The 23,236-nt window shown below is 41.3% G+C and overlaps 1 protein-coding gene across 2 annotated transcripts in view; it reads right to left on the reverse strand.

Moving 5' to 3' along the window:
* The window catches only part of rbm45 (RNA binding motif protein 45), a 109,601-nt gene extending 92,575 nt beyond the window's left edge, over positions 1-17,026 (reverse strand). The window contains exons 1-2 of one of the 2 annotated variants that reach the window (XR_015757662.1): positions 16,676-17,026; positions 1,163-1,285 (exon numbers count right to left, since the gene is read on the reverse strand). Coding sequence is in view for 1 of the 2 variants with exons in the window: in XM_043693528.2 (XP_043549463.1) it covers positions 1,163-1,285; positions 16,676-16,951 (399 nt within the window). In the remaining variant the exon portion in view is untranslated. The remainder of the gene's footprint in view (positions 1-1,162; positions 1,286-16,675) is intronic. The other variant, XM_043693528.2, reaches the window with a different exon arrangement.
* Positions 17,027-23,236: the final 6,210 nt, after the last annotated feature.

Here is a 23,236-nt window from a genome sequence, read left to right on the forward strand (position 1 = left end):
AGAGATCAGATACCAGGCCTGATTCGTTGTCAAACACCAAATCAAATATGTCTTCCCCTCTAGACAGCTTATCTACATATTGACTCAGGAAATCCTTTCCGGGCACACCTGACAAAAATTAAGATGCTTCCAATTAATATTGGGGAAGTTAAAGTCACCCATGACAGCAACCCTGTTACTTCTGCGCCTTTCCAAAATCTGTCTATGAATGTGTTCCTTGGTGTCTCAGTTTCTTTTCAATGCGGGGAGAAGAATCTGTAGAAAACCCCCAATGAAGTGACTGCTCGTTTCCTGTTTCAGACTTCCACCTACACGGAATCTGTGGACAAACCCTCCTCTACAACCTCCCTTTCTACAGCTGTTATATTATCCTTGATTGGCAATGCCAGTCCCCACCTCTTACCTCTCCCTCTATTCCTTTTTAAAACATTCAAACCCTGGAATATCCAACAACCATTCCTGCCCCTGCAATATCCAAGTCTCCGTAATGGCTACAACATCATTGTTCCAAGTACTGATCCATTCTCGAAGTTCATCACCCTTATTCCTGATACTTCTTGCGTTAAAATAGACACACTCCAACCCATCACACTGACTACAACTTTGGCCTATCAACTGTCTATCCCTCCTCAGACTCCATGCTGCATCTGGCTGTTCATTAGGTATTCCATCCTTAGATCCATAGCTCTGGTTCCCACTTGCACACATCTGAGTCTTTTATTGTCTAGCTTTAACTTTCAGCTTAACAAGGTGTTGTTTAGGTTATGCTCAGATATGGGTATAATGTTTTGCTAATGTAATGTAAACCCACAGTGGGAACTTACTTAGGGACCTGGTTAAACCTACCCTTCCTCATCTTTTCCCTTGCTTTCATCCCTTCAAATATGCCATTTCTGCTTTTTCCCTTGCTCTGCTGCAATTTATTTATCCCAGTACCTCCCCTTTTCTACTCTCTCTAATCCCTCCCATAACCCGTCACCAAATGTACAATCTATACAAACATTCCAAATGTTATTTCTTAATGACACCTTTCACAAAAAAAAGTTACCTGTGACAAGTGCTGTTAAAATTTGTCTGCAAGAGACAAATTTAAATACATTTTGAAACTAAAAATTCATTAGGAAGTACTGGAGTTAAGAAGATCATGTGTGGACAAGTGTACCTTAAAGTTTTCCCTTAGATCATCTTCTGTATAGGATTTTGGAATCATGACAAAAATTCTAGTCAACTCTTCATCTTCAACATCACGGTGGCTGCCAGATCCTCTAGACTGTGCAATGAAGACCTATTGTTTTAAAAACAGAAAATTTAGACAACTCCCAAAATACTATACCTCAAATTGCTGAGCCTGCATATCTCATTACAAACACTAACTATTGTTTTATATTGTATTGGAAAGACAAATTGATATTGGTGCAACAACATCAATGGATTATCTGGGACCTCAAATTATTGGTTCAATTAAATTTGCAATACAGAAAGACATAAATAAAAATTAAAATATTACAGAAATGTCTGGGAAAATTAACAGCTATATTCTACATATTATTTTCCTTTGGACACAGTGTGTTGGCTTCCAAAATCCATTAATACATTTCATTAAAAGCATCTCCACAATCTGAACTAAAACCTAAATGGCTGTGTTCTCATAATGTAAACTTAGCAAATTGAGATATGCAATGGGGAGGCTAATGGTTAAACGGGTTATTTCTTCAAATTAAAAAGGTGAATAATGCAAAGTGAGCAATTTGTGGCAAATTGAAACTCACGGCATATACCTTTGTTATAGATTGATTTCCTTTAAAAGCATTGGCCTAGATGTTCTACTAATCACAGTCATTATTTCAATGCAGAAATGAATTTTGCAAAGGAACCCTGCAGAATCCCCATTATAGCACATTCTGAAAGAATTACCCAGGAAACTGAATTTTCTGTCAGGCAATTCCTTTGTGCCTAGAATCTTCCAAAGTCACCATTTAAAAATCAGAGACCTTGAGGGTTCCTACAAAAATAAAATAGTTCCTGAGTAATACTTAAGAGGATGGAATACAGTCTTAACTCCTGAGTATTATTAAACTGACCTGATGCTTGTCACCATACCTCACATTGATCCTGACTTGGCGATGCTTCCAACACACATGCAGACTCCCTAATGACCTGGCTCAACACCCCTAGGGAGACAGTCATTCGGAGGGCCCATGCATCCCAATCAGAAAATGGATGCGTGGACATCAGGTTGCAGGAACTGCAGCCACGCATGGAACTCAGAGGTCCATACAACAGCAGGAAAAAAATAGGGGGACATAATCTCCCCTGGATCATTGTACTCCCACAGGAACCAATTTCTTCCATCCTTCCTGACCTACGTGAAGCACTGTATCACTTATCTTGCTAAGTTGCACCCTACCCACATAGCATCAGGCCCACCTGGCATCCTACTTACCTTCGATCCTAGCAACCTATCCCCTATTCAACTGGCATCCTACTCTAGTACACAAATCCCTCACCAACTGGCACTCTATTCCCTTACCCATCTGGAACCCTACCACACCACTTCCATACCAGCACCTTGACATCACACTTTATTAGTTAGCAATGTGGGTCTCACAACGTTTAAATTTTAAGCAGTTGATTGCAGTGAAAATGGAGCATCTTGCAACTTCTATGCTACAAAAAAACCTATTTAAAATAAAACTGGAGTGCCAATCTGTGTGAAATGTCACTCCTCAGCAAATCAAGCCCATTACTTCATTAATCACTAGTTCATCAGCAATTATTACATGATGCAGAGCATAGTGGTTAGTACTGCTGCCTCAACACCAGGGGCCAGAGTTTGATTCCACCCTTGGACTACAGTCTGTGTGCAGTTTGCACATTCTCCCCATGTCTGCATGGGTTTCCTCCAGGTACTCAGTTTCCTCTCAGTACAAAGATGTGCAGGTTAGGTGGATTATCCATGCTAAATTATCTACAGTGTCCTGGGATGTGCAGACTAGGTGGATCAGCCATGGAAAATGTAGTGGTGGGTCTGAATGGGACACTCTTCGGGGGGTCAGTGCAGACTCTGGCAGAATAGCCTGCTTCCACACCATAGGGATTCTATTATTCTATGAACATTGTTTTATCTGAAAGACTTTCGCATAACAGTACTGTATATCATAAGTAACCACCCTGTACTTATATGCTAAACATGAAAGAGCTCGCTCATCAATTAGCCAAGTGTATCACTAAATTATTTTAGAATCAAGAAAACATGCAAATATGTAACAGTGTAGGTCCTGAGCAAACCATTTAAAATGCTGACACCAAAAAGCTTCCTAACCTTTCACCATCACAACTTCAAACAGGCATTTGTAATTTTGATTATAGAAGCTAAGGAACTGCATTTAGGAATGTTGGGAATGCTAACAAGAACTTTGATTAAAAATATTGATAGGGATCCAAGATGGCGGCGACCCAGCGAGTCTATAGTGCTCTTCACAAGACTTGGGTAAAGTGGGTCACCCACCCCCATCACACTCACCAAATCATTCATAATAGCTGTTTAATTTAATTAGTTGCTTAGTATTACATTTAAACAATCTAATATTTAGCAAAAATGACCAAAGGGAAGGGAGTCCGCAGCTCTCAGCAAGCAGGAACCCCTCCCCCACCCTCTCCAGCTGCAGCAGAGGCGTCCACAGCCGCCCCGGGGGACTTACCTACAGTGACAAGCCTTGTGGAGATGATCTCCAAGCTGGATACGAAGATCGATGCTTTTATCGAGGATTCCCAAAATCGATGGGACGCACTCTTGGCCGCGCTGCAGAAGCACGACCGAGACATTAAAGAAATCGAGCGCCGAGTCGGAGGGGCGGAGCTAAAGGCCGCGACCTCCGAAACTACAGAGCAATCGGCCGTGGATCGGGTCCGGACTCTCGAACAGTGAGTCCGGACCTTAGAGAATTACATTGATTATCGAGGTCGCCGAAAAAATATTCGTTTACTGGGCCTTCCCGAACGGGAAGAGGAAGGCCAGCTTACAGCATTCCTCCAGCAGTGGCTGCCACAGCTTTTAAATCTGGAGGCTGGATCAGGCCAGGTAAGGGTAGAACGGGCCTACCGGGTCGCAATACGCTGGCCCGGCTCGAACCAGCGCCCACGCCCGGTCCTGTTCCGGCTGCAGAGCTACAAGGAGAGGCAGATACTCCTAGAAGCCTCTAGAAATCTTGGAAAAGACCCCCAAGCTATGATTTATAAAGGATCCAAGATCATGTTATTCCAGGACTTTTCCCCAGCTCTGGTCCGAAAGAGGAAGGCATTCGATGAGGCGAAGGCGCGTTTAAGGGACTTAAATATTCAGTACTCTTTACGCTACCCAGCGACGCTACGCTTTAACCATGAAGGATCCGTGTATAACTTCGGATCGCCAGAAAAGGCTACGGAATTCTTGGACTCTCTTAGATAAACTGTAAGACATAATGGATGTTGGTTTGCCTTTCCCCCCACTTTGGTTTATATACCCCCCTTTTTTTTCTTACTTTACTGATATTATCATCATGGGGGGGGTGGGGAGAGGGATTTGATTTTCTCCCCCCCCCCCCGAGGTTGTTTTCTTTTATTATTTTATGTATATATGTGGGATGTATGTATATGTATGTATGTATGCTAGGGGATTTGGTTAATGTTGGTGGGGGGAGGTGGTTACCTTATTCAATTTTACCTCTGTCTCTAGGAGCAGGGTTGTTTCTCCCTTGTTATTTTGTATTAGTATATTTAATTATTATTTGTTGAGGTTGTAATTTTATAGTTAAAATGTTTATATATGGTATTAACATTACCAAATATATCCAGGTGTTGGTATGGGTGGGGGTAGGGTGCTCACTGTTAACTCTAGCTTTGTATTATATCTGAATTCTGCTCATTTTATTGAGGAGTGCCTGGGTCAAGGGTGGGCATTGGTTGGGAGAGGATATGATGGACTTTTGGAGAGGAAGTGACACCCCCTGGGAACAAGGGGGAAAATCTCCACTTAGATACGTTTTATATTTTTTTTTATTTAGACATAGTTTTTTATTGTATTGGTGTGAGTGTATTAGAGAGGCTTTATTTTTGTAAATTTTATATGCTCTATGCTCGGGATGTTCTGGATGGGGTTTCCCCTCCCGAGGGGTCTCGGATTTGCCCAGATGATTATGGTTGATCAGTCGGTTAAGTGGTGCACCTGGAATGTCAAGGGGAGTAATTCGTCAGTCAAAAGGAAGAAAATATTATCAAATCTTAAGGAGGAAGGAGTTGATATAGCTCTCTTACAGGAGACACACCCGTCGGATAAAGAACACTTGAAATTACGACAGGGTGGATTTGATCAGGCCTTTTTTTCTTCTTTTAGCTCAAAAAGCAGGGGAGTTGTTATTCTTGTTCGGAAGAATTTCCCTTTCAAAATCCTAAAGCAGATAAAAGACGAATCTGGACGATATATTTTGATTAAAGCCCTCATAAATGGAGAGGAATATGGGATTTTAAATTTGTACTGCCCCCCGGCACACCCCTTTAAATTTATAACGGAAGCCTTTTCAAAATTGATGGCTTTTGGTGCCCGTCATACAATTATAGGGGGAGACTTTAATTGTATTATGGATCCGGAAATAGATAGGATTCCCAAGAGTACTGCAGGAGTATCTCTCAGATCTAGACAATTGATGGATCTGAACAAAGAATTAGGATTAGAAGATGTATGGAGATGTCTTCATCCCACAGGGCAGAGATTTTTCTTTCTACTCCAATCCACATAAATGTCATACTAGAATTGATATGTTTTTTGCCCCCTCGATTTTTTAAAATTCTATATCATCCTGTAAAATAGGTAGTATAGCAAGTTCCGATCACGCTGCTGTATATATGGAAACTAAGGCGAGGAACAATGGGACATCCCCTCGGCATTGGCGTATGGACCCCTTCCTAATGAAAGATAGTAAATTTGTAAAGTACTTCTCTCAAGAATTTAAAACTTTTTTAGAAATTAATTCAGGTACAGCTAGCAACCCATCAATGATGTGGGAGACCATCAAAGCTTACACGCAAGGTTTGATCATCTCCTACTCAGCGACCCAGAAGAAATTGAAGGGAGAACAACAGCGTCTGCTTGAAGCTCGCTTAAAAGCAGCTGAAACAGCATACACTGATAGACCTTCTATTATTAAATTGCAAAGGATTACGGCTCTTAGGACAACTCTAAACACTACGCTTACTCAAACGGCTAAGAGGGAAATATTATTTGCAAAACAAAGGTTATATCAATATGGCGACAAACCGGGTAGATACTTAGCATTTCTTGCAAAGAAAAAAAAGGCCCCTCAGATTATTACATCGATCAAGGAAAGTACGGGCATTCTGACTCATGATCATAAAAAGATTAATGCGATCTTTAGAGAATTTTATTCTCAGTTATATAAATCGCAGGATTGCGAAGATAGGACCCTTCCAGGCCTAACTCCGGAACAGGTATCGGTCCTAAGTGCTCCTCTAACAGTCCAAGAAATACCTGATGAAATTAGGCAACTTCAGAGTGGTAAGGCACCGGGCCCAGATGGTTTTCAATTCTATAAAGAATTTACAGAAATATTGGCTGGTCCACTTATGGACATGTATAACTATGCATATAGTCAGGGCTGTCTCCCGCCTTCGCTGAAAGAGGCAAATATCTCTCTTATCCTTAAAAAAGAGAAGGATCCAGAAGATTATACATCATATAAACCAGTATCCTTGCTAAATGTAGATTTTAAAATCCTTTCTAAAAAGTTAGCACTGAGACTAGAAAGGGTACTGCCACATATTATAAAGGAGGATCAGACGGGGTTTATTAAGGGCCATAGATCAACCAATAATATTAGAAGGGTTTTGAATATGATTCAAGCCTGTCATCAGGGAAAGATACCAGGAGTAGTATTTTCATTAGACGCGGAAAAGGCATTTGATAGGGTTGAATGGTCATATTTGTTTTACACATTGGAAAGGTTTGGCGTTGGACAGGTGTTTACCAAATGGGTCTCAACATTGTATAGTGATCCCAAAGCAGTTGTGGTTACCAATGGGTTAGGTTCGGATAGCTTCAGTGTGGGTAGAGGCTGCCGTCAGGGATGCCCCCTCTCGCCATTGTTATTTACGCTAATAATTGAACCACTAGCAGAAGCTATACGAGCTGATCCTAATATAACGGCCCCGAGGATTGGTACAGGTAAACATAAAATTACCCTTTATGCAGATGATGTTCTTCTATTCCTCAGTAATCCTCTGATGTCCGTACCTCGCCTAATCCAAGTTATTAATACATTTAGCGCATTCTCAGGCTATAAAATTAATTTTTCAAAATCGGAGGCTATGCCAATGGGTGGCCTTGCTATGACACCCCACTTAGTGGACGGATCCCTTTTTCCCTTTCGTTAGTCCCTGGAGGGTTTCTTATATTTAGGCATTTTTATTACCCCAGTATTTGGTCAGTTGTATAAGGCTAATTTTGTGCATTTACTGGAAACGATAAGACAGGACCTCCAGCGATGGGGAGACCTTCCAATTTCCTGGTTGGATAGAATAGCACTAATCAAAATGAATGAGCTGCCCCGTCTTCTATATCCTATGAGAATGCTTCCGGTGATGCTGCCGAGGACGGCTCTACGTAAATTATATGGCTGGCTGGATTCCTTTATCTGGAATCATAGACGGCCCCTCATTAAGCTGAAGAAGCTACAGCTTCCACAGACAAGGGGAGGATTGGACTTCCCAGATTTTAGGAAATATCAATTAAGTTCCCTATTAAGTTACATAGCTGATTGGGTCTTGTCTGATCCACAATCAATCTGGTTGGACATCGAGGCCTCTCAAGTAAAATACCCACTTATTAACCGTTTATTTTCAGACAAGAGGAAAATCATTACAGATCACTGTAAAAACCCTATAATACTAAACACAATTAAGGCTTGGAATATAATGCGGCAAAATGAGGGCAATTCACATAAAACAACCCCCTATGCACCGATAGTGGGAGCATGGGGATTCCAACCGGGGTTTACAGATGCCACTTTTAAACTCTGGAGATCCAGGGGTATCTCATGTTTAGGGGACCTATTTAAGGATGGGGTCCTGATGTCTTTTGAACAGCTGCGTCAGAAATGCGGATTAGCTAATGGAGACCTCTTTCGATACTTCCAAATTCGAGATTATATACAGAAGAAGACTACGTTATTAGATAGTTTTTATAAATCAGATAGAGAATGTAGTGTCCTACGACCAGTGGGGGTATCTTCCATCAGTACTATTTATAATTTACTACATGATGAAATATCAGGAGATATGGATAATCTGCTTAAAACATGGGATCAGGATTTGGGACTAGAAATCTCTATAGAAACGTGGAATGATATTTGGGAAAACGCTAGAAGAATTACTATCTGTAACAGAACCCAGGCTATCCAGCTGAAGATACTTCATACGGCTCATATAGCACTGGTTTGACTGGCAAAATTTAAGGCAGGAGCATCTCCAATGTATCCCAAATGCAAAATGGGAGGTGGGCACTCTTGTACATTGCCTATGGACCTGTCATAAGATCCGTAGATATTGGACTAAAGTAGCAAGTACCCTGACAGAAATTTTAGGAACGGAAATTAAAGTGGACCCTGTATCTCTCCTTTTGGGCTTTTCGAACTTTCCCTCCTTGAACATGTACGGGAAGAAACTATTTTCTATTCTTTCTTTCTGTGCAAGGAAAAATATTTTGGTGAACTGGGTGGCTGAGGGCCCCCCTGGACTTTCAAATAGGCACAGATTAATTATGGAATGTATTCCCCTTGACTTCCTTACAAATATGATGCACCGAAAGACCGAATTATTTTATAAAATATGGCAGCCCTTTTTGAATTATATAAATACAGATATCTCGGCTATCCTAACAAGGGCTTTTATTTAATTGAGATTACAAACCTGGCTGGTCCGGGGCCCCTTAGGAGAGGAATCCCGCACGAATACGGGTTTTATTACATCTGATGTTAACACATTCCGAGCATGTAAGAGACTTAAATATACACTCTGGTTAGTTGTAGGTTAGATTAGTAGATAGTTGCGTTTTGTTTTTTTTTCGGTTTTTTTTATTCTTTTGTTAAATTTTGGTTATTGTATATTTGATTTAATTGCATATCAATGTTTATATTTGAGAGTTTTGTTTATTTTTGTAAACTTGTAAAAATGTTAAATTTCTAATAAAAATATCTATAAAAATATTGATAAAATGGATTATATACACTATTATTTGGATCAGAAATCTATCCGCCCTCATTATTCTGCAGCTACTCTTCCCCTCTGAAAATAGCAATTTAATTAAGATCCCTCAAGAATACTTAGTGTTTTTAGTTCTAGTAGGGCATGAAATTAAAATTAAACAATTACAATGTTTGATTTGGCTTTGTTTAGACATGCAGAGCCAAAGTCAGAATACACAGAATGTACAATGCCTTCAACTATTTAAGACCAGAAAAGTACATTATTTCATTGAACAAAGTGAAACAATGTCTGAAATTTATCAAGGAAGACAACGAACTGGCCAAACAAAAGAATCTATGAGTGTCAGATACTGGAAGTTCATGTACTTTGTTGCATTAAATTTGCTGCTAAATTAAGGCTTTACGTCACTAAGATTAGAATAGAAAGTTATGTAATTGCAGTGATGTAGTGCTGTTAATTTCAAGAACAATGGCAACAGTAATTTGTTGGCTGTTACTGAAGAATGGCCTTAGTTTTTTCCTACGTCCAGCAATCTAGCGAACAGATAGTTTATATTAAATTTTTTGAACTTATTCAAATCTTTGTTTAATGAAAGCTCCATGCCTGAACATGGGAGTTTAATTTAGATAAATGTGAGGTACTGCATTTTGGAAAGGCAAATCAGGGTTACTGAACAAAGAGGCCTTGGAGCGCAAGTTCATAGATCCTTGAAAGTGGAACCTCAGGTAGGCAGAATAGTGAAGATGGTGTTTGGTGTGCTTACCCAAGTTGGGGAGGTCATGTTGCAGCTGTACAGGACACTGGTTAGGTACAATTCTGGTCTCCCTGCTATAGGAAAGATGTTGTGAAACTTGAAAAGGTTCCAAAAAGATTTACAAGGATATTGCCAGGGTGGGAGGGTTTGAGCTATAAGGAGAGGCTGAAGAGGCTGGGATTATTTTCCCTGGAGCATCAGAGGCTGAGGAGTAGCCTTATAGAGATTTATAAAATCATGGGGGGTTTGGATAGAGTAAATAGATAAGTTCTTTTCCCGGAGGTGGGGGAAGTCCAAAAGTAGCCTGCATAGGTTTAAGGCAAGAGGGAAAAGATTTAAAACGGACCTAAGGGGCAATGTTTCCATGCAGATGATGGTGTGTGTATGGAATGAGCTGCCAGAGAAAGTGGAGGAGGCTGGTACAATAACAACATTTTAAAAAAGTATCTGGATGGTTATGTAGATAGGTAAGGTTGAGAGGGATATGTACCAAATGCTAGCAAATGGGACTAGATTAATTTAGGATATCTGGTCAGCATGGACAAATTGGACTGAAGGGTCTGTTCCTAGGCTACATCTCTATGACTATCTAAAACTCCATATGCTTTGTTGTAACATGTTCCCGTGCCTTTAGTTCTCAGTTTCCCGAAGGTTCCTTTGTGTGCCCAGAGGTTTGCTCCTTGTGCTTTACATTGTGTCATTTGCTATTGTAGGACTTTTGGCTGGTGTTAGTGTTGTATTATCGTTCTACTAAGCTTGTAATGACCCTGAAAAAAACCTTAATTTTTCTGTACAAGCATATATCTATTTAATTTCTAGTTTCTTAACTCAGATCTGAGTGCGTATATTGTGTGGGCAGTCTTCAGAATGCACAGACACTGACCAATGTATATTTATTTGTTGTGGACATGCACTTCTGGAGCAGGTGAAACTTGAACCAGAGCTGTCTAGCCCAGATGTAGGGATACTATCCTGCACCACAAGCCCCTTGTCACTAATTATTTTTAATCAACCTCTTCTTTCATATTACAACAGAGGTAGAAGGATTGATGCCAGTAATCATTAATTCAGCGTTAAACTGTATTCATAGGATGTGCATTAACTGGGGTTTCACTTATGCTCCTATATTTTGGAGCAGACTGAACCAGTTTTAAGTTTGGAAGTGCATTTATGTAAAATAACTCGAAATAAAAACTTAACAAGATTAAGCTCAAGTTACAGCAATTCTTTACTTCTCAGTATTAAAGCACACAAGAAGCAATATTTCCTGGCTGGAAAAAAAAGCCTCACTAGAATCTAGAGCCTGGCAAGTACATACACTCCAAGCATCTGCCAACCATCTGCAGCTGCTCAATGACCAATGCTCCACAAGATCAAAGGACTGGGATGGTTTGTTGATGATTGCACAATATTCGGCACCATTCAATACTCCTCAGATATTGAAGCAGTCCATGTCCAACATTCAAGCTTGACCTCACAGATGTTTACAGCACAGGAGGTCAATCAGCTCATCGTATCCACACTGATTAACAAAGATCTGACTACACTAATCCAGTTTCCAGTCTATGGCCCATAGCCTCGGAAATTATAACAATGTGTGAATATCTAAACACAGTTTAGACGTTACAACCACAAAATTACATGGAAACAAGTTCCTTACTCCCATAATCCCTCGGGTGAAAATATTTCTCCTCAACTCTTCTCTTGGTCTTTTACCTTAAATCTATGGTCTTTGGGTACTGACCCGCCTACTAACAAGAAAATGCACCTTCTCATCCATCCTCACCATGCCACATGTAATACACAATATCTTCACTGTTCCAAGAAAACAATATCTGTCTATCCAATATTTCCTTGTAGCTCAGATGCTCTCACCCACACAATCTCCTGGTAAATTTCCTCTGCACCCTCTCTAGTTCAATCACATCTTCCCATAATGTGATAACAAGAACTGCATGCAGTGCAACAGTTGTGACCCAACCAGAATTTTATACCATTCCAGCATAAGCTCTTTATTCCTGCATTCTGCTTCAGCTAATAAAGACAGGTGTCCCACAGATCTTTTTAACCAACTTATCTACCTGTCCTGTTACAATCAAGGATCTGTGAACACGAAGGTCCCTTTGATCATCAGTACTTTCCAGGGTACTAACATTGTGTAATCCCTTGCCCTCTCAGCATTCCCCATGTGCCTTCCTCAATTTTCTAGGTTGAAATCCATTTGCCACCGATCTGTCCACCATATAGTACATTACCCTGGTTGCCAAAGACTCATTTTCCTGAGCACGTCATGCACATCATTCATTCACAACCTTATCAAAAGCCTTACTAACATACATGTAGACTAGGTCAAATGCATTAACCTATCAATTCTCCTGGTTGCTGGCTCCTCAAAATTTGTTAAACACGACTGTCCCTTAACAAACCCATGCTGACTATCTCCGATTAATTGGTCTCACTCCACGTGCAAATATATTGTGTCCCTCAGAATTCTAATAACTTTCTGACCCCCAAGGTTACCCTGAATGGTCTCACTGATCCCTTCTTCCTTTTTTTGAAAAGGTAATGGGACAACATTACCAGCCATCCTGTCTGCTGGCACCTCATCTAGGAGTACAGAGGACTTAAATTTTTGCCAAGACTCCCAACATCTGCTCCCTTGTCTTCCATCATATCATTTTCTCAAGGGAAATTGAAGATGGGCAATAAATATTGATCTAGTCAGCAATACTCACATCCCTGAATTATTTTTAAATTAGCAAATGTGAGAGACGTGTGAAAAAAAAACTCTATGAGCTGTTATTTTTATTATTTTTTCCTGTCCTTAGAGCACTTATTTCAACATATCACATGGAAAATGCAGAAATGGCAAGATTTTAAGCATAAATCTTGAAAATATTCTTGGATAAACCAAAATTGAGATTCCAATGGAAGAACGCTGTCCAAAATCTTGTTTTATTTATTCACTTGTGGAACGTGGGTGTCACCATTTGGTTGCCCATCCCTTTAGGGATGGCACAGTGGTTAGCACTGCTGCCTCTCAGCACCAGAGTCCTAGGTTCAATTCCAGCCTCAGGTGACTGTGTGGAGTTTGCACATTCTCCCCGTGTCTACGTGGGTTTCCTCCGGGTGCTCCGGTTTCCTCCCACTGTCCAAAGATATGCGGGTCAGGTGAATTGGCCATGCAAAATTGCCCATAGTGTTAGGTGCATTAGTCAGAGGGAGATGGGTCTAGGTGGGTTACTCTTCGGAGGGTTGGTGTGGACTTGTTGGGCCTAATGGCCTGTAGGGAATCTAATCTAATCTAAACTGCCCTTGAGAAAATGGTGGTGAAATGTCTTCATGAAGCACTCATCAGAATTTCTGTCACTGGGCTTGAACCATTAACTCTGCTTTCTTCCCACAGATTCTGCCAGACCTGCTGTGTTTCTCCACTAATTTGTTTTTGTTTCAGAACTCCAGCGTCTGCAGTTTTTTTTTTAAACAAACTGCTCGGAAGACAAACTGTAAAGTACAGGTCGTGCCTTTAAAATCCAGAACTCTAAAAGAGTAAGCATATTGGTAAGAGAAATGCAATGTGTTTTCTATAAATAAGGAGTTGAATAGTACTACTGTAATAGCAAAAGTGATAAAATAATTTCCTTAACTGAGTAGAGACTCCCGTAAATTTTGAAATCTTCTATGGAAAAAAAAGCTAGAAGACTCATTATGAAATCTTCATTTGTACAAAATTAGTTTATTTTTTGAACAGCTCATGTGGTCATGGGATGATGTTCACACATCTATTTCAACTTCTCTGTTGAATTAGAGAATATTTTGAATTATGATTTGTTTCTCCTTTTTAAGTCTTTTCCAAGAAAAATTACATTTTAAAGCAGAAAAAACCCCAAGAAACACTTGATACACTGCAGTCAGAGAGTCTGAAGGAGACTTTTAATCAAAGTATTTAAAAAGGAATTAGATGGCTATTTGAAAATGAACAATGTGCACAATAGTGGGGAAATGATAGGAGAATGCAACCAAATAAGTGACTGATTTCAAGCACTGGCACACATTTGATGGGCTGAATAGCTTCCTTCTGTGCACTAAAACAATTCTGTGATACTCCAATTTCTGACCTTTTCTTAAACCACTAAGAGCCTATTGTGGAAAAGTGGGATTAGTGCAGGTATTATTTTTGGCAATATAGGCATTATGGACAGAACGGCCTCTTCTGTATTGTGAGATTCTATATAGAAAGCTGCAACTGAGCACCTGTTTTGATATTGCAATACATTACTTACTTTTTTATGACAGCTGAGACATATTCAGTAGCTAACTGCTAAAACAACAAAGTTGTACCTATCAACGTGTGGGTAAAGTGACAAAGCCGTGCAGGCACATCCGGAATTAAATTTGTGACACTTCCAGTGCCTTTTCTTAACAGTCCAGTTAAAAATTTCGACTTTCTATATCTTCATATGCATAGGTGTACAGAGAATTTAAGTAGGTAGGAGTAATCCAGCATTCTCCTTGAAATATGTAATTGCAACTCATTGTAACAACCAGGATGGAGGCAATCAGTGAGAGCTGGTTTCAGTTCTCAGGTCCTTATTCTGAGAAAGACTGACACAGAGAAGCTAGAGCCTGGTGAGACCAGATCATTGTGTTTCAGGAAGAGGCCACCCCAACAGGCTGGGAGGGAAGATGGATGGTCATGCACAGTTCAAGATGATAGACAGGAATTATGAAAGCATACGTCAAACTACTAAACAGCATGGGATTTTGAGGAGACTCAACATCAAGAAAAAATGCAGACTGGATCAATGAAAAAGGCAGTGGACCGCATAAGGGGAGCAAAGGACAGAAAAAAACCCCACCATTACAAGAAATTCCACAGCTGGAGCACAGATACAACATTTCTACAACAGTTTGCCATGGTATGGTGCCAGATTGGAGCAAAGGTAAAATGCATTACCAACACAATCAGATTTTCTGGAGCTAGCAAGTTAGAAAAGTAGCATCTTGAAATGGCTTCTTCGCAGGAATATGGCTTAATGTATGAAGGAGGGATGGCCTCAGACTATGAGTCTGAAGATTCCAGCTCAACACAAGTGGTCTTCATCTCTGCAGACTCAGGTAAATTGGCATTATGAGGCAAAAAAAGCAAACATTAATAGAAATAAACTTATAGGCCCCCTAAATGTAGTAATATTTGGACAGAGAATGAACAATAATTTTATTATTTTATGTATTAACTGGTAAGTAGACTTTCAGCTTCCAATGGCTTGGCAAATATAACTAGCATAGGTAATGGAAGAGGAGTGTGTATCATGATTTCCTGCAATTTTCCTAGAACAACAACACTGTGGAAACAACTAGGGATTAAGCTATTTCATATTAGAGTTAGTGATCACAGTTCATACAAACACATGGAAAAGGAGCAGAAAAAGGGCATGCCCTGCCACTGTTGATCTGTATGTGTTTTGAACTCCATATTTCTATCTACCCCCAAACATCTGATTTTTAGTGCGTAATGTTCAGTGACTCCACCCCCAGCACTGTGATGCAGAGTTCCAAATCTCTCAACCCTCAAAAATAAAATCTCATCTCTGACTCAGTATGGAGTTCAGAAAGGTGTATAGTAAAGCAAAGCTTCTCTAACCCTCTCCCAATCATTGACCATGTTAAGGCTGGAAAACTGATCAGGTCTCATCATAATGAGTTATGGCTTAGGTGCTACTTCTGTTATGAAAAGTCATACTCAACTCAAGATTCTCCCCCTCCACAGATTTCATTGGGCCGGCTGATTATTTCCATCAGGTAAAAACAATGACTGCAGATGCTGGAAACCAGATTCTGGATTAGTGGTGCTGGAAGAGCACAGCAGTTCAGGCAGCATCCAAGGAGCTTCGAAATCGACGTTTCGGGAATATTCCTGATGAAGGGCTTTTGCCCAAAACGTCGATTTCGAAGCTCCTTGGATGCTGCCTAAACTGCTGTGCTCTTCCAGCACCACTAATCCAGAATATGATTATTTCCATCACTTAGTACAATGAAATTAGAATTAGAATCCTACAGTACAGAGACAGGCCCTTCGGCCCAACCAGTCCACAGCGACCCTCTGAAGAGTAACCCACCCAGACCCATTCCCCTACCCTACATTTACCCCTGACTAAGCTACACGTTCGTGAACACTATGTGCAATTTAGCATGGCCAATTCACCTCACCTGCACAACTTTGGATTGTGGGAGAAAACCGGAGCACCCAGAGCAAACCCACGCAACTGTTTAAAATATTGTCCCTCGTTTATCTAAGTTAGGTTCTCAGTTTCTCATGACGATCGGCTTCGTTCTCATCTAAGTTCCTTTGATAAACCCCTCGCCTTTATTTTCTCTCCATTGGAAATATAATTTCGTTCTCATTAAAATAACGGAATCAATACTGTGGAATAATGCATTCCAACTCGACAGCAAATTGAGTCTAACCGGCTTTGGCTGCAACATAAAATCTCGAGGTTTTACAAACAAGCCTCAGAAGGCCGTTATCAACGTGCTATATCCGATCGCAGAGAGATGCAAACAGCGTCCTTCCCGTCTCATTCACTTGGGCCCATGACCAGGTGCTGTCAGGGTCGAAAGACAGCTCCATACTGAGCAGAAATGAAGGTGGCAGCTGGAACATACCTTGATGGGTTTGGTGTCCTCCGTTAAGGCCTTGCCGTGCATCTCCTCCATTGCCCTACAGGCCTGCGAGGATTTGGCGAACTTCACGTACGCAATGCCCTTGTGATCTTTGCTCTGTTTGTCCCGAACAACCCAAATGTCCTGGATCTCACCGAAGAAAGAAAAGTTCTCTCGGATCACCTCCTCCGATGTCGATTTGCTGATGACCAGAAAAAGCCGACTGTTGGGGGGGTGATCGAGGTTTGCCATAGGACGCGAGCCTCCAAGATCCTCCATGATCGCGAGTCTGGCGCATGCACTCAGACCACCAACCGCCAGCACGGTCACGTGACACAAAAGAACAAGCCCCACCTAACTTTGTGAAACTGACAACCGGCGCGCCTAACACTGACACACTTTTAAAAAAACTGGCCCCGCCCCGCTTTGTGATACCCGAAACGAGTCCTATTCCATGACACATGGGGATTTGGCCCCGCCTCGCTTCGTCTCAGAGAGGAAATGGACCATCCCGCGGTGTGACGATAATGCATTGGCCCCGCCCTACCGCGTGACACTGCTGAACTAGCCCCGCCCTGCTCAGGGAAACAATACAATTGGTCCCGCCCCACTTTGTGACACACAGGAACTGGACTCTCCCCATTTCTAATTGGCCGTGATGTCTTGTACTGAGCTGTGGTATTCCTGCATAGCGAAAGTTTGTTGAATGATCCGTTGCATTGAATGGTGAAACAAGGAGACCTTTTCATTGTTACCTGTTCGATTATAAATCAAGGTTCCGTGATTGTAAGCATATGATGGAAAGACATTGCAGCTGTTAGCATCACTTATTATAGAGTCATAGAGATGTGCAGCACAGAAACAGAACCTTCAGTCCAACTCGTCCATGCCGACCAGATATCCCAACCTAATCTAGTCACATTTACCAGCAGTTGGCCCATATCCCTCTATCATTCCTAATGAAGGACTTTTGCCTGAAACGTCGATTTTCCTGCTCCTTGGATGCTGCTTGATCTGCGGTGCTCTTCCAGCACCACACTCTTGACTCCCTCTAAATTTTTCCCATTCATATACCCATCCAGATGCCTTTTAAATGTTGCAATTGTACCAGCCTCCACCACTTCCTCTGGCAGCTCATTCCATACACCACCACCCTCTGTGAAAACATAGCCCCATAGTTCCCTTTTAGATCTTTCCCCTCTCACTCTAAGCCTAGGCCCTCTAGTTTTGGACTCCCCACTCCAGGGAAAAGACTTTGTCTATTTATCCTATCATGTCCCTCATGATTTTATAAACCCCCATAAGGTCACCCCTCAGCCTTCGACGCTCCAGGGAAAATAGCCCTAGCCTGTTCAGCCTCTCTAAACCTTAAATCTTTTCTGAACCCTTTCAAGTTTCACAACATCCTTCCAGTAGAAAGCAGTCCAGAATTGCATGCAAATATTCCAAAAGTGGCCTAACCAATCTCCTGTACAGCTGCAACATGACCTCCCAACTACTATACTCAGTGCTGTGACCAATAAAGGAAAGCATATCAAACGCCTTCTTCACTATCTTATCTACCTGTAACTACTTTAAAGGAGCTGCGAACCTGCACCTCCAAGGTCTCTTTGTTCAGCAACACTCCCGAGGACCTTACTATTAAGCGTATAAGTCCTGCTAAGATTTGCTTTCCCAAAATGCAGCATCTCACATTTATCTAAATTAAACCCCATCTGCCAATCCTCAGCCCATTGGCCCATCTGATCAAGATCCTGTTGTAATCAGAGGTAACCTTCTTCTCTGTCCACTACACCTCAAATATTAGCATCATCTGCAAACTTACTATACCTCTTATGCTCACATCCAAATCATTTATATAAATGATGAAAATTAGTGGACCCAGCATCGATCCTTGTGGCACTCCACTGGTCACAGGCCTCCAGTATGAAAAACAAGCTTCCACCACCACCCACTGTCTTCTACCTCCAAGCCAGTTCTGTATCCAAATGGCATGTTCTACTTGTATTCCCTGAGATCTAACCTTGCTAACCAGTCTCCCATGGGGAACCATGTCGAACGTCTTACTGAAGTCCATATAGATCACATCTACTGCTCTGCCCTCATCAATTTTCTTTGTTACTTTTTCAAAAAACTCAATCAAGTTCATGAGATATGATTTCCCATGCACAAAGCCTATCCCTAATCAGTCCTTGCCTTTCCAAATACGTGTAAGTCCTGTCCCTCAGGACTCCCTCCAACAACTTCCCCACCACCGATGTCAGACTCACTGGTCTATAATTCCCTGGCTTGTCCTTACCAGCTTTCTTAAATAATGATATCACGTTAGCCAACCTCCAGTCTTTGCCACCTCACATGTGACAATTGATGATACAAATATCTCAGCAAGGGACCCAGCAATCACCTCCCTAGATTCCCACAGAGCTCCAGGGTACACCTGATCAGGTCCTGGGGATTTATTGACTTTTATGCATTTCAAGACATCCAGCACTTTCTCCTCTATAATATGGACATTTGAGATGTCACCATCTATTTGCCCACATTCTATATCTTCCATGTCCTTCTCCACAGTAAACACTGATGCAAAATACTCATTTAATATCTTCCCCACCTACTGCGGCTCCACACAAAGGCTGCCTTGCTGATCTTTGAGGGTTCCTATTTGCTCCCTAGTTACCCTTTTGTCCTTAATGTATTTGTAAAAACCCTTTGGATTCCCCTTAACTCTATTTGCCAAAGCTATCTCATGTCTCCTTTTTGCTCTCCTGATTTCCCTCTTAAGTATATTCCTGCTGCCTTTAAACTCTTCCAAGGATTCACTCGATCTCTCCTGACTATACCTGGTATATGGTTCCTTCTTTTTCTTAACCAAACCCTCAATTTCTACACCTACACCTACCAGCTTTTCCTTTCACCCTAACTGGAATATACTGTCTTTGGACTCTCGTTATTTATTTCTGAAGGCATCCCATTTTCCAGCCGTCCCTTTACCTGCAAACATCTGCACCCAATCAGCTTTTGAAAGCTCTTGCCAAATATTATCAAAATTAGCCTTCCTCCAATTTAGAACTTAGATCTGGCCTATCATTTTCCATCACTATTTTAAAATTAATAGAATTATGGTTGCTGGCCCCAGGGTTCTCCCCCACTGACACATCAGTTACTTGCATTGCCTTACTTCCTAAGAGGAGGTGAAGTTTTGCACCTTCTCTAACAGGTACATCACATACTGACTCAAAATTTTCTTGTACACACTTAAATTCCTCTCAATCTAAACCCTTAACATTCTAGCAATCCCAGTCTATGTTTGGAAAGTTAAGATTCCCTACCATAACCACACTATGATTCTTACAGATAACTGAAATCTCCTTACAAATTTGTTTCTCAATTTCCCATTGACTATTAGGGGGTCTTATAATACAATCCCAATAAGGTGATCATCCCTTTCTTATTTCTCAGTTCCACCCAAATAACTTCTTTGGATGTGTTTTCTGGAATATCCTCCCTAAGTACAGCTGTAATGCTATCCCTTATCCCTAATGCCACTCCCCTCCACTCTTGCCTCCCTTTCTATCCTTCCTGTAGCATTTGTATCCTAGAACATTAAGTTGCCAGTCCTGTCCATCCCTGAGCCATGTTTCTGTAATTGCTATGATGTCCCAGTCCGATGTTCCTAATCATGCCCCGAGTTCATCTGCCTTCCCTGTTAGGCCTCTTGCATTGAAATAAATGCAGTTTAATTTATCAGTCCCACCTTGTTCTCTGCTTTGTTCCTGCCTGCTCTGACTGTTTGACTCACTTCTTTTCTCAACTGTACCAGTCTCAGATTGATATATTTTCTCAGTATTTCCTTGGGTCCCACTCCCACCCCGACCTCCTTATTAGTTTAAATCCTCCCAAGCAGCTCTAAGCAAATCTCACTACCATTATATTAGTCCCCTTCCAATTTAGGTGCAATCCATCCTTCTTGTACACGTTACGTCTACCTCAGAAGAGATTCCAATGATCCAAAAATATGAATCCTTCTCCCATACACCAGCTCTTCAACCATGCACACACTTGCTGTATCCTCCTATTCCTGCCCTCACTAGCTCATAGCACTGGGGGTAATCCAGACATTACTACCTTTGAGGACCTCCTTTTTAAATTCATGCCTAACTTTCCATATTCTCCCTTCAGAATCTCATCCTTTCCCTTCCCACATCGTTGATAGGAATGTGTACCATGACCTCCTCTTGGTCCCTCTCGGCTTTGAAAACATTCTGCACCATCTGAGACATCCTTGATCCTGGCACACACCATTCTGATTTTTCGCTGGTTCCCGCAGAAAGTCTGTCTGTGCCCCTGACTAGAGAGTCACCTAACACAATCGATCACTTGGAACTTGATGTAAGCCTCATTATTGTGGTTCTGTTCACCGAGCTGGGAATTTGTGTTGCAGACGTTTTGTCCCTGTCTAGGTGACATTCTCAGTGCTTGGGAGCCTCCTGTGAAGCGCTTCTGTGATCTTTCCTCCGGCATTTGTAGTGGTTTGAATCTGCCGCTTCCGGTTGTCAGTTCCAGCTGTCCGTTGCAGTGGTTGGTACATTGGGTCCAGGTCGATGTGCTTAGTGATTGAATCTGTGGATGAGTGCCATGCCTCTAGGAATTCCCTGGCTGTTCTCTGTTTGGCTTGTCCTATAATAATAGTGTTGTCCCAGTCGAAGTCATGCTGTTTGTCATCTGCGTGTGTGGCTACTAAGGATAGCGAGTCGTGTCGTTCCGTGGCTAGTTGGTGTAGCCACGAAATGACATGACCAGCTATCCTTAGTAGCCACTCACGCAGATGACAAGCAACATGAATTTGACTGGGACAACACTACTATTATAGGACAAGCCAAACAGAGAACAGCCAGGGAATTCCTAGTGGCATGGCACTCATCCACAGATTCAATCAATAAGCACATCGACCTGGACCCAATATACCGGCCACTGCAACGGACAGCTGGAACTGACAACCGGAAGCGGCAGATTCAAACCACTACAAATGGCGGAGGAAAGATCACAGAAGCGCTTCACAGGAGGCTCCCAAGCACTGAGGATGTCACCTAGACAAGGGACGAAACATCTGCAATACAAATTCCCAGCTCGGCAAACAGAACCACAACAACGAGCACCCGAGTTACAAATCTTCTCACAAACTTTGAAGCCTCATTATATTAAAGCAGGTCTTGATACCAGAAACTTGGCTGTTCATGCTACATTCCCCTGAAAATCCATCACCCCCTCCATTTTCCAAAACAGCATACTTGTTTGGAATAGGGATAGCCACGGAAGACACCTATACTACCCACCTACCTCTCCTACCTTTCTTGGAGTTAACCCATCTACCTGACTGCACCTGCGGATTTTCTCCCTTCCTATAACTACCATCCATCACACCCCATAGCTCTTGTCAATTCCTCATTGCCTCTAACTGTCACTCCAACCAATCCATTTGATCTGACAGAATTTGCAACCAACGATATTTATTGCAGGTATGATCTTTAGTAACCCTTAAACTCTCCTGAAACTCCCACATCAGACAAGAAAAGCATATAACTCTACTAAAGGCCATTTTGCTCCTTCCAATCTACAGACCTAGAAAATTGCATCATCTTATTGCTGTACAAAACACTGCTCCAGGGGAACTTAATACCTACGGCTTATATTTTTAAAATTGAATCAAGAGACAGATCCCAAATAAAACATATAATCAAGAAAGAACCACTCTACTCACTATTAAACTCCAGACTACAAAATGCACCTAATAGTGTATGTTGCAATAGCAGCTGCAATTCCTTGGTGGGGCTGGTTGGTTGGATAGCAGATATTGATCTAATTGATGTCAACAGCACAGGATTCAGTCCCTGTTCCAGCTGAATTTAAACCAGTACTATGAGTTGGACCAATTGAGAACTCAGGAAAAATAATCTATGCACTTATGATACAATCTTGTCACACATGGAAACAATACTTTGCAATCAAGAACCTATTACTTATCACATTATCACAGCTCTAACTTGCCTCCTTTAATAATTATAGGTTTCCTCCTCCCCTTTTTACTGCTTATTTACAACTGCAAACTCTGTATACTTGCACAACAACTTTGGAACCATGGAAAGGACATCTAAAAGATTCAAATGGGATATGAAAAATGAAATGTTTATTATGACAAAGAAGTGTCTCCATTACTGTCAAAGAAATCATTAAGGGAGGATTCTTAGAGTAGTAAGAAGCCATTCAGTTATTCTAGTCTGTGATTGAATGAAATCATAATTGATCTGTATTCACTCAACATAACTTCACTTCTCTTAATACCTTTCACTCTTGACCTCAAATTTAAAATTATTAATTTAAATAAGATTGACTGCTTTCTCTTTTAGATAAAGAAGTATTTTCTGTTTTCTTTCTTGAAAGGCTTTGCTTTGATGATAAGGATAAATGATAAGAGATTTGCTCAGCAGCAATCTTATCCCTTTTAAAAGTCCTAAAAGATTCAATATATAGTGTTCTTATATCAATGTCATCTCTCAGGCCAGTATT

This window comes from Chiloscyllium plagiosum, unplaced genomic scaffold (assembly GCF_037043375.1).
Source record: "Chiloscyllium plagiosum isolate Xiang-an unplaced genomic scaffold, Cpla_swu_hap1 HiC_scaffold_7, whole genome shotgun sequence".
Taxonomy (NCBI): Eukaryota; Metazoa; Chordata; class Chondrichthyes; order Orectolobiformes; family Hemiscylliidae; genus Chiloscyllium; species Chiloscyllium plagiosum.